At 42.6% G+C, this 15,306-nt stretch overlaps 1 protein-coding gene across 1 annotated transcript; it reads left to right on the top strand.

Moving 5' to 3' along the window:
- Positions 1–12,137: 12,137 nt before the first annotated feature.
- LOC103335976 (uncharacterized) lies at positions 12,138–14,772 on the top strand. Its single transcript, XM_089053804.1, has 2 exons — positions 12,138–13,518; positions 14,325–14,772. The coding sequence occupies exons 1-2, from the start codon at positions 12,411–12,413 to the stop codon at positions 14,693–14,695; spliced, it is 1,479 nt and encodes a 492-aa protein (XP_088909930.1). The 5' UTR covers positions 12,138–12,410; the 3' UTR covers positions 14,696–14,772.
- Positions 14,773–15,306: the final 534 nt, after the last annotated feature.

The raw sequence follows: 15,306 nt of genomic DNA, 5'->3' as shown, positions 1-15,306 counted from the left end.
ATGAAGATGACATTGGGCCCCTTTATTTTACGGGGTCAGATAAGAACGGCCGACCTATGAGTCTCGGCCCAAAAGTTGATAGACTTGGGGGCACATGATGCCCAAGCGGATGGGGAGCGTCCCACTATAGCTGATTTTTTCTCCCTCAATGAGTGATACAAACATCGAGGAAGAGAAGAAGGCCGCGGTAGAAGACTCTTTGAGACAGCTATATGGTTTTTGGGCCGAAAGAGCGGCCGAGCATAAGTCCACAGCCAACTTGGTGGAATTTCTTCATGAAGGCCCGGAGGATGATGCACTTGAGCTTGAAGAAATAGAGTTGGCACCAAGCGAGATGGATGATTCGAAGGCGGAAGTCCAAGACCCTTTGTTAGAAATCAACTTGGGGACGAAAGACAACCATCGACCGATCTACATCAGTGGTCTAATGGAGCCAGAACTTCGGCCAAGATGGAAGAGCTTTTGAGAGAGTTCAAGGATTGCTTCGCTTGCAGGATTACACGAGATGCGGATTGAGTCGTGACTTAGTCGAGCATCGCTTACCAACGGTGGAAGATTTCAAGCCCTTCAAGCGACCATCCGCGGATGTCGGCGAAGTAGAATTACAGGTTAAGGAAGAAATTGTAAGGCTTGTAAAAGCCAAATTTATTAGGCCAGCTAGATATGTAGAATGGCTTTCAAATATTGTACCTGTAAAGAAAAAAACGGGAGGAATAAGAATATGTGTTGATTTTCGCAATCTTAATCTTGCAACTCCTAAAGATGAATATCTCATGCCCATGGCCGACCTCTTAGTCGATAGGGCAGCCAAGCATGAAATTTTATCATTCATGGATGGGCACTCTGGCTATAACCAAATTTTTATAGCCGAGGAGGATGTCCACAAGACAGCCTTCAGGTGCCCTGGATCCATTGGAACTTTTGAGTATGTGGTGATGCCTTTCGGCTTAAAAAATACCGGGGCCACATATTAGCGGGCAATGAACGCTATTTTCCATGACATGATCGGTCGAAATTTAGAAGTTTACATCGACGATGTTGTTATAAAATCGGAGTCTAGACTAGGCCACTTGGATGACCTCCGGTCGGCGTTTGAAAGAATGCGGTGGCATCAATTGAAAATGAACCCAAAAAAGTGTGCTTTTGGGGTTTCTGCAGAAAATTTCTTAGGATTCTTGGTGCACCAAAGGGGGATTGAGATTGATAAAAATAAGGCGAAGGCTATCATTGATGCGCCCCCTCCAAAAAACAAGAAAGGAGTGCAAAGTTTATTGGGCCAAATTAACTTCCTTTGAAGGTTTATAGCCAACTCCGCGGGGAAAGTTGAGCCTTTCTCATCTTTGCTAAATCTCAAAGATGAAGAGAAATTTCGGTGGGAAGAGACTCACCAAAGGGCATTTGACGCCATTAAAAATATTTGGCCAAGCCTCCGGTGCTCATTCCACCAAAGCAGGGCCAACCCTTGAAACTATATATTTCGGCAGCGGAAAACTCCATCGGAAGTCTACTAGCCCAAGACAATGATGAGAAGAAAGAGCAAGCGGTATACTACCTCAGCCGAATTCTAACGGCCACCGAGAGGAAATATTCTCCGGTGGAGAAACTTTGTTTGGCCCTGTATTTTACTGCGACCAAGTTAAGGCATTACATGTTGCCCTCCGTGGTGCATATAATCGCCAAGACTGATTTGATAAAATATATGCTCACTCGCCCAATCATTAGAGGGCGAATAGGAAAATGGACAATGGCATTGGCGGAATTCACTTTCCGATATGTGCCCCAGCAGGCCGTTAAGGGGCAAGCTTTGGCCGATTTCTTGGCGGCCCACCCTTGTGTTGAAATAGAGGAGGTGGATTTCCTCGAGGTGGGCACATTGAGTTTATTTCCATGGCGCCTTTATTTTGACGGGTCTCGAACATTTAACATGGGCGGGCAGGTGTCATCATTGAAACGCCCAAAGGATTCCGAACTCGTTATTCTTTTCAATTGGACTTTGATTGTACCAACAATCAGGCCGAATACGAGGCCCTGATCATAGGGTTGGAAATTTTGAAGGAGCTTGGGGTAAAAAGTGTGGCGGTCATGGGAGACTCAATGTTGGTCTTAAAACAATTGTCTGGCGACTACAGGTGACTAGCTAAGCTTTGCTTGGATATCATGCGTTGGCCAGCCAATTAATGGAAGATTTCGATGATGTGAGACTCGCCCACTTACCGAGAGAACATAACACTCAGGCCAACACCATGGCCCAATTAGCATCCGGAATGGAAATCTCCGATGGGCTCTCACGAGGAGCTTTTTAAAGTTGAGAAGCGATCTCTCCTTCGTCTTTGAAAGAGGGGTTCAGTGAAGTTATGGTGTTTACCGTAGCACCGGAGGATTAGAGGCACGACATCGTGCAGTATTTGAAAAATCCAAATGGGTCACATAGCCAACAAATTCGGCGGAGGGCCCAATATTATGTGATAAGGGATGAAGTCTTGTTCCGCATAGGTTCGATGACTTGCTCATGAAATGTTTGGGCAAAAAGGAACAACTCGTAGCAATGACCGAGGTCCACGAGGGGATATGCGGTGCCCATCAAGCTGGCATCAAGATGAGGTGGCTTTTAAGGAGGCACGGCTATTATTGGCCGACCATCCTCAAAGATTGCATTGAATATGCTAAGGGTTGCAAAGATTATCAAAGACATGGGCCGATCCAACATGTTCCGGCCGGACCAATGAATCCGATTGTCAAGGCTTGGCCTTTCAAAGGCTGGGCGATGGATGTGATTGGCCAAATCCACCCAAAGTCAACTAAGGGCCATAAGTATATATTAGTGGCCACCGATTTTTTCACAAAGTGGGTGGAGGCCGTCCCACTCAAGCAAGTTACTCAAGTCGAGGTGATAGAATTCATAGAGAAGAATATCATCCATCGATTTGGCTTGCCCGAGTCCATCATGACTGACCGAGGAACGGTGTTCATAGGCGAGGTTGTTCAAGCCGCCACAAGAAATTGGGGAATTAGGATGGTTCAATCCACCCCATATAATCCCTAATCAAATGGCCAAGCGGAGGCTAGTAATAAGGTGATAAAAGGGATTTTGGAAAAAATGATTGATAAAAATCCCAAGGAATGGCACTCTCTTCTTTCCAACTCTCTATGGGCGTATAGAACCTCAAAGAGGTCTGCCACGCAAACAACGCCATTCGCCCTCACCTATGGCTATGATGCCGTCTTGCCACTTGAGATATCGGTTAAGTCCCTAAGGGTGGTCCACCATGCCGAATGGAGTGAGGACGAATACGGGCAAGCCATGGCACAAGAGTTAGATGACCTTGACGAGGTCAGATTGGGCGCTTTAGATAGATTGAAGGCCCAAAAAGAGGCTGTGGCTCGAGCGTATGATAAGAAAACCATGGCCAAGAGTTTTAGGGTCGGAGATCTTGTATGGAAGACCATTCTTCCGGTGGGATCAAAGGATCCAAAATTTGGCAAATGATCTCCAACTTGGGAAGGCCCATTTCTAGTCCACCAAGTGTTAGGAAAGGAGGCGTACAAGTTAAGTGACCAAAATGGTCGGGTCCATGATGCGCCGATCAATGGTCGATTTTTGAAAAAATATTACCCACGGTTTGGGAAATGGCGGAGAGATAATCCGCCACGAAGAAATATGTCATAATAAAATAATGATTTTTGATTGGAAGAGTGGGCATCATAAAAGGATCTCTTCCAAAAGATATCATATATATATATAGGTGGGCAAAATTCTACTACAAAATGGGGCCAAGTAATGGCCTAAGCATCCACCAAAGGTTCAAGAAATAATAACTAAGCTAGTTCTACCACATATGGTGACCAAAAAAAAGGAAACTAGCTAAGTACAAAATGGGCCAACTAGGGGCCAAGTATGAACCTAAACATCGGGGAAAATGGTGCAGAGGGCAGTCCTAAAGCTCTCCATCATCTGTATCTTCGGCGGACAAGGTAGACCAATCATCAACTTCCTCTCTCGATACGCCCGGCTGCTGCTGCATCCGTCGAGTTGAGCCTCGAGAGGCCTATTGCTCGAACAATCTCGGAGACTTTGGCAACAATGCCAGCCTTCCTTTCTTGAAGGCCTCACCTGCTCATCGATATCCGCAGCCTCCTATTGCATTTGGCGGGCGATCTCTATCTCCCTCCTTATGGTGGCACTACATGAGGTAATCCGCTGCTCCAAGTCTTGGCCTATCCTTTGCTCCTCCATAAAAGGACGGCGGCGGGGGCCAAATCTCTCCACCTGACCAAAGAGATGAGTAATCATAGCCGTCGAGCATGGATCAGGGAAAAAGCCAGAACTCGCCAAAGTCTCAATGGCGGCCTTGAGCTTGCTTCTCTCATCTTTGTCCTCCAAGGACATGAGGTCTCCATCTCTGTATGACCGAAGTATGGCCTCAGCCCCGGAATCTGGTAGGGCCCCGGTCGATGTGGAAGAAGTAGCAAGGCGAGTGGAAGCCTCCGCGGAGGATATAGATGCATCCCACTGATCTAGGAAGTCAAAAATATCACTAGAGGGCTGCAAGAAAAATGGGCATTATATTTCAAGTAAGAGAAATAAATTGCATATGTGCATATGTATGTATTTCTTGTTTCATACCTGATCAGGGGATGGTAGAGGGGCTCTTCATGGGGGACCATGGCCAAGTTTCCTCCATCCTCCGCCGATGGATCCATGATAATCTCGGTGGGCACAAAGGATGAAGACTCGCCAATCTAGCAAAAGGGTATAAGGATTATAATAATGGCCCATTTATTTGAAATAAACAAGAAAATTCGAGGTGTACCTCAAGTTGGAGTTCGGACGAAATAGCATCGACAACCAAGGTAGGAGCTCCTGAGGTCAACATAAGGACGGGCTCAGGTGGTGCACTTCCGTCAGTGGGAATAGTGGAAGGCATACCATTGGTGACGATCGCATGGTCAACAGTAATGGCAATAGACTCCACCACATCCGCCTAAAAAAAAGAGGATGTGAGCCCTCCAACAAATATAAAGCTTTGAAAAAACATTAAGGGAGAGTAAGATTACCTGAAAAGTTGGCCACTTTGGGGCGCCTCGAGAGAGCGGGTCAAGGGAGAGCCCGAACTTATGGCAAAGAGGGGCTGAAATTCGGCCTCAATGGCCGTGGCATCGGCCGAAGAAAGGTTGGGGCCAAAAATGGCCCGCTAACATGTGCAAACATTGAAAATAAGAAATTGGGGGCAAGTGTAAAAGAAATTTTAAAAGTACGGAATTTCAATGAACCTGAGAATTTGGAACATGTGGGAAGTCTTCCTCGGTCAGCTCGGCCACGTGCTCATGGGCGTGATCATCGGGCATGGGAGTAATCTCGTGTGACCCTGTGGAAACATCCTCCGGGTGCTCCGTGGTGGTAATCTCGGCCGACTAAGTTTGAAAATTTAGTAAGCACAAAAGAAGTAAGAGAAAATTCAAACGACTAAGGAGATGGATTTACCTCATCTTCGCCCACCGAAGTCATGACTTGCGCCCCAATTCCCTTCTCAAGTGTGGGGGGTTGAGTTTCCTACATTTTTGGGCATAAGGGTGAGTTTTTGCCCTTCAAAATTAAATGAATGAAAGAATGTAGAGATATAGGCTTACCGGAGCGGCGGATGAAGTGGTGACCAATTGCACGGCCCCGACCGAATGAGAAGAGGAAGGATGATCCGCCGGCCTTGGGGTGAGAGGTTCCTCGGAACTTTTCTTAGCCGAAGGAATGTTTGAGAGGGCAAAATATTTCCGGCGGGGCTATCTCCTAAAAAGTTGGAGTTTTAAGCTTTTAAATGTGCCCATCAAGAATTCAGAAAGCTAGAAATTCAAATATTTAAAAGGGCAAAAGTAATCATGGAGGATAGCTTACCTTGGATGGGGGCATTGGGCCTTTTCTCGCCCCGCCCAGAATTTGCATTGGCAGATTTAGCCGAGCTCTCTCTCTCAATAATGTCGGCGGGAGGATTTTCCTTCTCGGCGGTGTCAGCTATGAGATTTGAAAGGTTAGGAAAAAGAAAGATAGCCAAAAATTAAAATAGGAAGAAAGTGCAAATATTTTACATTTTGCTTGGGCCTTCTTCTTCTCTTTCTCTTGTTGAAAGACCAATGAGCATGGGCAACGCCTGAAGATCCTATCCTCAATCTCTGAGCACGGTTGAGAAAACCAACCGGCCGACATTTCTTTCCACCAATGGATAAAAATGTTAGAATCACCAAACCGAGGATCTCTAATCGGAATACTGAAGGATTTCACCAAGTCTTGGTTGAAATCTGTCAAGGTGGTGACTTCTTTTGCATCCTTAAATTCCACTTGCCAAGAGGAAAGCAGGTTGACGGAATCCATGGGTGGTATAGGGATGCTTTGTATAAAACCAAGCTGGTAGCTGGCGGCAGAGGGATAATAAAGCTCACCACCACAATGATAGTTGCTACCTTTGTTCACCTTTAGGCCGTATGGAAGATCCACGGCAGAGGATGCTCGCCCACATATTATGTCTCTCATCTTTCGTCTCCGCCGTGAGATATGAGGAAAGATCCAGGGCTAGATAATCCGGGAAACGGTGATTAAGGCAAATGGAGAGATGCTCCCTAGTCCTCTCCTAGCACTCATAGAAAAAGCGGAAGCAATCCTCCACAAAATGCCTCCGCCGTGGGGCGTTGAGCAAAGGCGGACCCAAAAGTGCTTTATCGTTTGGGCAAACGGTGATGGGACTTAACTCCGGAAAATATAACTGGAGCCATAATTGAAAAATCCATATAGGGCCAGAAGCATGATAATCCATGGGTTTAGTGGTTACCTCACGGAGCCCTCTATAAAGATAGGCAAGAAAGATTGGGCCCATGGCCACTTGATGGCCATCCGCATAAGCACCTCCGCCAAGGCTTGGAATTCCTTAGTAATCCCGCCGGATTTTGGGCATGCCAAGAACTTGCACAACCACATAACAAGGAAAGCCACATGCTCAATGTAGGATACGCCATTGATGGAAGGAGGGTCGGTGGGATCTCCGCCATGGCCATGATACATCTTCACCCAACTCCCGGAGGTCTTGTTTGACTTGTGAAAATCTAAGCCCACTTTGCCTTCCGGAAGGTTGGCGGCCGAGAAATCATCTCCATGAGGGCGAAGGCCGGCGATAGCGGCCAAGTCTAGCAAGTTGGGGGTCATCATCCCAAAACGAAGCCTCATGCAATTGGTGGAGGAAGACTAAAAGCATAGGGCCGCAATGATGAGAGATCGGTCGCAAGGAAATGGGCTTCCCGCACATAGGAGCAATGTATCATAAATGCCAATTTTCTTCCAATGGCCCTTCAATTTTGGTTCCAATGTCTTGAACCAATGATACCAATCAAACTTCCCATCTGCCGAGCTTGAGTGGTTGGGCTTCCTAGCGGCGGTTGATGCTTTCTTTGATAGGGCCTCTTTAGTTGCGGCGGGATCCATTTTGGGAGGAGTTCCCGTTGGCCAACCTTTGAATGGCTTGGTGCTCTCCCAAACGGGCGCCCATGTGAAGTCTGAAAAATAAGTTGGGCCACTTCTCAGCTGCGTCACCCACACCTTGGCCACCTCCTCCGGATAGGCGGAGAAAAATGGGCCAAGAATATATTGGGCGGAGTTGGAAAATGCATTGAGAAAATAGGCAAATACTTGCTTGCCCAAGTCTTTTTCCATGGCCACCTTCATATCTTCAAAAAATTGGCCACTATCACTTGGAATGGATTCCATCGTACAAACATAAAGGAAAATCGAATAATAAAAAATAATAAATATAGTGAAGCAAACAAGATTCGAATCAAGAACACGAAGAACATCATGGCACTCTTCACATATTCAAAGTTTCAAGTCTAAACTTTTGAAGGCTATAGATGCATTAAAATCATACCAAAATCAACCAAGAATTAGTACAACGTACCTAGAAACTTGCAAATTTCAAGTTGGACGTTGATTCGGGTGGATTTGGTGTGTGAAATGATGAATGTGAAGATGAAAAGGATATGGGTTTTGAGAAAACCTTCTAAAAGCATATAGCTATGGTGGAAGTGCTTATGTGAAAATGAAAGAGACCTCTTGGATATTTGTAATATCTAGGGTTTTTAACGGATAGGAAGTTCAAAAGTCCCTCCAATTTAATTGGTGTCTTCCTAAATTCCTACCCGATTCAAAATTTAATAACGTGCAACACAAGCGAGAAAGAAAAATCTCAAATTTCAGAAATTGAAAGGTTTTGGGTTTAATTTGCTTACCTCTACACCAATTCCGAGCTAAGCAACTCGGGGGGAAATGTTTAGGGGTGGTAGGAATCCACCCGGCACGAGAATTGGTCAGGCTAGAGCTAAAGGAACAGCTGGGCAGCTGTTGAAACAGGCTTGCAAGGTGCAGCAGAGGCTAGGAGTTCAAAATCTAGCTTGGCTTTGAAGCTTGAGGCCGTAGCAGTCCGGGCCTCTCAAGATTGCTGCCGGATGGAACCATGGACACAATTTGGCGATCGGGCCTCTCAAATGCAAAATGGGCAGCAAGGCAACTGGGCAAGGCCAGAGAAAGGGCCTTGAGTTGCGGCCGGTCACTCAAATGGAGTTGGAAATCTCGGCCGGAATTGAGAAGTTTGCAACCGAGATGTTGAAGCTTAGCGGTCGCAATAATTGGCTGAGTAAAGTTGCGGCCGGAGATGCACAAGTGGGATTATTTCGGGTGGATAAATATGCGGCCGAGTTTTTAGTTTTGAGAAGATGTGGCTGGGATATTTAGGCCGCGCTCGGTATCGTTTTCACGCCCGTTTTCTGCTTTTCATTTCTTTTTCGCAAAAAACATTCGCTCGTGGAATGTTTTGTTTTCCCTAAAAATATTTTCCAAAAACAAATCCAATTCATGAACAAAAGTTGAAAACGATATTATGTTGTTTTCGTTTTCAACGTTTTCATTTTCAATCCATACGATAATTCATTTTTTCCATCTCTCTTTCTCCAATCAACATCGATTCTTGTCTTTGAAATTCTCCATAGCTATTCTTCTTCTTCTAAAATCTCTGAGATCTTGATTTACTTATCAAGCACCAGACCCCAAAAAAAAAATCAAGCGAGGGGCACCACGGTGGAAACCCATCTCCCCGATCCGGACCCATCGTCTAGTTTGCCGCCGCACCGCCAAAGCACGATCACCACCAAAGCAAACGAACCATAACTGCCACAAACCCAGCTGAACCACTATCACCACCCAATCGAACCACCACAAACCATTAACAAATGAAAATAGAGAGAGGATGGGTATGAAGAGAGAAGAAGAACAGGAAGAATTAGAGAGAGGAAGAAGAAAAGAAAAAATAAGAGAGGAAGAAGAAGAAAATAAAAAATTAAGGGAGGAAGAAGAAGAGAAAGAATCATATAGAGGAAGAAGAAGAGAAGAGAAAACAGAGAAAAAGGAAGAAAGAAAGAAAAAGAAAGTTTGGGAAGGAATAGAAGAAGAAAAAAGGAAAAGAGAAAGAAAAAGAGAAAAAAGAAGGGCACGGGCCTGGGAAGGAAGGAAAGGAAGAAAGAAAGAGAAAGAGAAAAAAGAAATGAGATAAGATAGTTTGTCTTTAAAAAACATTAGAATTTTTTATTTGTTAAATTATACATTTTTTTTATTGTTTATAAATTTTTGTCTTTGAAAAATAGCAGATTTTTTTTATTAAAAAAAATGAAATTAGCAAAAATACAATTGAAAATAAGTCACATATTATTATTTTCAAATTGTACTACCAGACACGTTTTCATTGTTTTTGTTTTCTGAAGATGTTTTCTAATTAATCTACAGACGCATTTTTATTTCCTAAAAATGCAAATTTGTTTTCTTGTTTTCATTCTCTGAAAATATTCTCTGAAAACACTCTCTGAAAATGTTACCAGACATACCCTTAATATCTTTGCATATTGGGCTGAAAAGTCTTTGTTTATTATATATATATATATATATATATAATAGGGAGAGTAGATATCACACATGCGGACGAAATTGAGAGTCCTGTGCAAACTGTTTATATGGGCAAGCTGTTTTGGGGCTGTTTTAAATGGGCTGCTTTAGAAACTACATCTATATGCAAGTATATATATATATAGTTGAGTGAATGGCATGCACGCAGGCTAGGAGGATTTGCCCAACTTATGCTTATATTAATATATATATATATATATTGAATAATATGAAATCTTATATTATATGGATGGCAATATAAGGAAAGACGGATGCCCAAGTTTAAGCCATCTATTCACGCCCAGATTTTCGGAAGATTATGTGCACGTGATGGAGGCCTCACGAGGAAAGAAATCAAAGGATTTTTTATAGTAACTCCGAGTGTTCCAAAACAAGGAAGAATCAAGCATGTCAGAATATCAATGCAATCTCACGGATTTAGGAGGGCTTCGAAAGGAAAGATTTTAAAGAAGAATTGACATTTGGCCATTCAATGGCCAACCCATGGGCTGACGAGTGCCCTATATAAACCTTACTCCATGAAGACATCTGATGGACAGCATCAGACAAACAAATCTATCTTTCATCTCGCACTTTTCTTTTCCTAGACTTAGGATTTTATTTTTCAAGCACCTAGTGTAGTGAGTTCTTCATATTTCTAGTGTAAGTTTATATTTTCCCTGTCATTTAAATTCTTGTTCGGTTTATATTTCTTATCATTTCAATTCAAGTTTATTTTGATACCTTTACATTTAATTGTTATCGCACTTCAATTAAATTAAATTTCAAGTTTATTTCATTTTCGTTCTTATCGTTCTTATCGCTTTTATTTCATTCTTGCTTTATCTATCGCTTTGATTTATTTTATCGCATTTCAATTCTTGTCTTTACGTTTATACACCTATTTAGTTTAATTGCATTATTTTTACTTAAACCATAAAAATCACAAAAACATCCGTACGAAACCTAACCATTCTCGAGCCCGAGAAAGTGAAAGAATCTAGGCCAAGAAGAGGTTCCTTGCTTGGTCAATCAATCGTTTGGTCAGAAGTTAGAAGCACAACACATCCATCTATTCTCATTCCATTCAAGCCCAATTTCGGGGCTTGGCGGTGGCACGCCCCGCATCCAAAAGAAGAAGGACCAAAAACTCCTTCAATCAGCCTACCCGGCCGAAAAGAGGGAAACACCGTTGCATGAGAATTTCTCTACTTAACTGTACTTTTGAGCTCTCCGCAACAAAATGGGGGAAGTTTTTGTCGAAATTCAAGGAGCCATCTTTTTAGTCAATTCTGAGATTTATTATGGAACTTTTCCAAGAATCGAAGGCTAGACCTGGAGGATGATTGGCCCAACTTTAATTCTCGAGTTGCCAGCTTGAAATATGCGTCGTCTAGTTTATAATTTCATTAAAGGTTGCCATATACTTACGGCATGGCAATTCTATTTTTTAAAATTTAATTTTAGTTACTTGAAAACTAAGCATTGGTGGCTCTTTTTCTCTTCATGGTCTTACTTTCATCGTTCAATGCATCGTATCAAGACAAGTTTGATAGATTCAGTAATAAGAGGAAAGGAAAAACGACAAAGAAAATAAATATTTCACTACAACAGAGAAAGGACCATGAACCATTAGACTTATGATACAGTTTGGGACTTGCTTCTGGCAAGCGCTGCCTTGTGTCCGTGACAAATACCAACCGCGGCTAACACGGATTCGATGTTATGATTTCATCATTCAAATGTGCTGCATCTAAAACTCTCATGAATATGCATTCCATAGACATCAATCACGCGTAGCACATTCCCTGTCAAGAAGAACACATATGATGTCAACGTTGGTGACCTAAATTTTTGAATGCGTAAGTTGGTCGCTAAATGCCATTATTGCTCGTTGTAACAAAAGTTTTCAAAACAAAAAGTTTACATATATGTTTGGCATTGAACATATGTTCCTTGTAAATGATGTCTTTTGGGATTAAACGTGCATATTTGGTGCCAATAAAATGTTTCTCACGGAAAACATCTTTGTCTGCCATTTGCCTTTCCTCTTCGTAGCTAGAAAATGCCTCCCAAAAGTCTCGAGACAAATTTTTTTTTTTTGGGTAACGACATGAACTCTAAAATGACAGAAACTTTCTTTAAAATGAATATTGTAGTTGAGATGTCAAAAGAAACATAATGCAGATACAAAAAAACAATAAAGAATGGTCGAATGAGCTGTTATGGGTGTAGTATAGCACTATTCTCGTGTCCTTATTACTCCCTATTTCCATATTCTATCTCCGAAAGTATCAAAAACTAATAATTTTCAATTCTACATCGCAACATATGTGCATTCCCTTCTCAAGAAACGCCAACACAAAGTACAGAGAGAGAGAGAGAGAGAGAGAGAACTACTACTAAATCACATAAATCCCAAATTCATTAATTCCCAGTTGATCTAATGACAATGAAAAAAGAAGGCCCAGAACTTGCAGAAAGATCCTCCTCCAACCCTAACAAACCTCACCATCTCAAACCTCACCGCCATACCCTCTCTCCCTTCTCTTTCTACTCCCCAAAACTCTCCTTCTATATCTTCTCAGCTTGTGTCACCCTCTTCGTCATCCTCCACATCAAAGCCCTCCAAACCGACCAAAATCCCACGTCGTCATCATGGTCCCTCAAGCACCAATGGCAACGAGTCACCAACACCACCACCGCGACAATGGCCGAGAAGCTCCGCCAAGGGGTCACATTTCTCCCTCTCAAAGACCTACGCTACGCGGGCCCGGCTGCCCTCCAGGGCCACACGTGGTTCATGAGCTCCATGTACGACAAGCAGGACGAGGAGGGCGGGGTCCAGTACCAGCAGTTCCCCTCGCCCTCCTCTCATGGGCGGCTCCTCTGCGTCAAAGGCCGCGACAACCACGACGGCTCCTGGAACTCCTACGCCCTCGCCTTCCCAGAAGCTCTCCCCCACAACACGACGCTCATGAAAGGCTTGACGTTCGTGTCGTACAACCACTACAACTACGACAACATCTGGCATGGCCTGTCCGCTGTCTTTCCCTTCGTCTCGTGGCACATAAAGAGTTCGTGTGCTGTCCCCGACCGGTGGGTTTTGTACCACTGGGGGGAGATTAGGGCAAGGATGGGAGTCTGGTTGGGGAGCTTGATGGAGGCTACTTTCAGTGGGGCCCCGCGTGTCGAGGTGTTTGATGACGTGGAGGAAGGGAAGGCCGTTTGTTTTGAGAAGGCTGTGGTGATGAGGCATAACGAGGGTGGGATGTCGAGGGAGAAGAGGTTGGAGGTTTATGATCTGATGAGGTGCAAAGCGAGATTGTATTGTAATGTGAGCTTCGATGAAGAAAATTACAAGAGTACCCATAGTGTAACAAAGAGAATTGGAGTCACATTGTTTATGAGGACAGGGCCTAGATCGTTCAAAAACGACACCGCTGTGATTGGGATCTTTGAGAGGGAGTGTGCTAAGGTGGATGGTTGTCGGCTCATGGTGGCTTATTCTAATAACCTCACTTTTTGTGACCAGGTGCGCATTTTTATTCAAATCTTTAATCACTTGACGATGGTTTTTAGTGTTCATCTTTAACCACACTTATGAATTTAATCAGTTTGTAATCAATAGGTCTTCGAATCGTTCACTTTAAAAAAAAAATTTGAAACGACCCTTTTTGTTCGTTGATCATGGTCTTTTTTAAAAGTCTGAATATTTCTTAGTTAATGAAACCTCAATTTTTATTTTCTTAGTTAATGAAACCTCAATTTTTTAAAAGTCTGATATTATATGAGCAGTTCATATTTAGTGTTCATGCGTGGGGCAAAGGAATCTTTTGTTCTTTTAATTGGGTTGCCGAGTAAGGACCACGTGATTACATTAGAAGAGATGAAAGGCATAATGGAGTGATCAGTGTAGGAATTTTATATACTAGTCGAGGTCAACAAAGAGGATTTGCTTTTGAAAGAATTTATATTGGTTTAAGGCCATCGAAGTGGGGAGGCACAGAAGAAGTTTGTGAGTGGAAATCTTGGTAGAGTAGAGATCTAATTGTAGATAGTATGACTAATTGGTAGTAGATAAAGATACTCTTACATAAAAGTACATAGAATTATTGGGTCTTTCAAGTGAATAACCTACTTTGATATCATATTAAAATGTACTTTCAACGCAATACCAATTAGCAATGTATAGAAAGACTCAACTTCCAACCTAGATTACTCTCAATATTTTCCATAAAAACGATGCCTTGTAGATTTGAATTATGCTCTTTTTTGCCAGTTTTGTTCCTTTTAAAAGGATTATTCAATTGTTTGTTCCTAATATCTGATTGGTCAATCGGTGAGTGTAATGAGCTTGCGGACATTTTGGTATCTCCACATGGTGCGCAGTTAACCAACATGTTCTTGATGAACAGAAACAGCAGTGTCATGGAGTTCTTCCCAAAAGGTTGGCTAAAACTAGCCGGGGTAGGCCAATATGTCTACCACTGGATCGCCAGCTGGTCAGGCATGAGGCACAAAGGAGCATGGCGCGATCCAGATGGTGAGACGTGTCAGTATGGTGAAGATGATCGTCAATGCATGTCCATCTACAAGCATGGGAAAATTGGACACAATGAGACCTACTTTGCAGAGTGGACTAGAAATGTTATTGATGAGGTGAAGACAAGGAAGATAGAAGAAGCGAAAATGGGTACTCCAAGTTCTAATGGTTGTTTATGTAATTAATTAAAGGCTGATTATCACAAAACGTCCCTAAGATTTACGAAACTATCATATTGTCTCCTTAATGTTTTTTTGTGTTATTCGTGGTCCTCAAGATTAATATGTGTGATCACAAATGGTCTCTGCCGTTAAGTTCCGTAAAAACTCTGTTAATTTTTTCATTTAAAATTCATAAAAAAAAAAAACATTAAGGATGCAATCTAATAGTTTTGTAAACTTTAGGGACGTTTTGCGATATTAAGCCTTAATTAAATTCAACTCAATTCAGTGCAATTCATGATTTTTTGGTGGTGCTTAAGCCTAATCTGGTATACTACTTCTTTAAGGTAGCTTATAGTACATACTATATTGTATACATGGACATCGGTTTTGTTAAAAGCGAAGGAATAACTGAAAGTACTTATGAAGCGCTTACGTAATGCTTTGCTTTTAATATTTTCAGCTTTAGACGTGACAAACATGGCAGAAATTAATGAGTGATGAGTTACTATTACATTTAGTGCGTGTGATCAATCAATTGTTATTATGTTTCTCTACCTTCATACTCATGGAAATTGTATAAATAGGAACACAACATCCAATCCATACAACAAATTCACAAATACATAAACAAA

The sequence above is a fragment of the Prunus mume genome, linkage group LG6 (assembly GCF_029339155.1).
Source record: "Prunus mume cultivar Tortuosa linkage group LG6, ASM2933915v1, whole genome shotgun sequence".
Taxonomy (NCBI): Eukaryota; Viridiplantae; Streptophyta; class Magnoliopsida; order Rosales; family Rosaceae; genus Prunus; species Prunus mume.
Note: the sequence above shows the minus strand (reverse complement) of the source record. Positions and strands in the feature narration are given on the sequence as shown.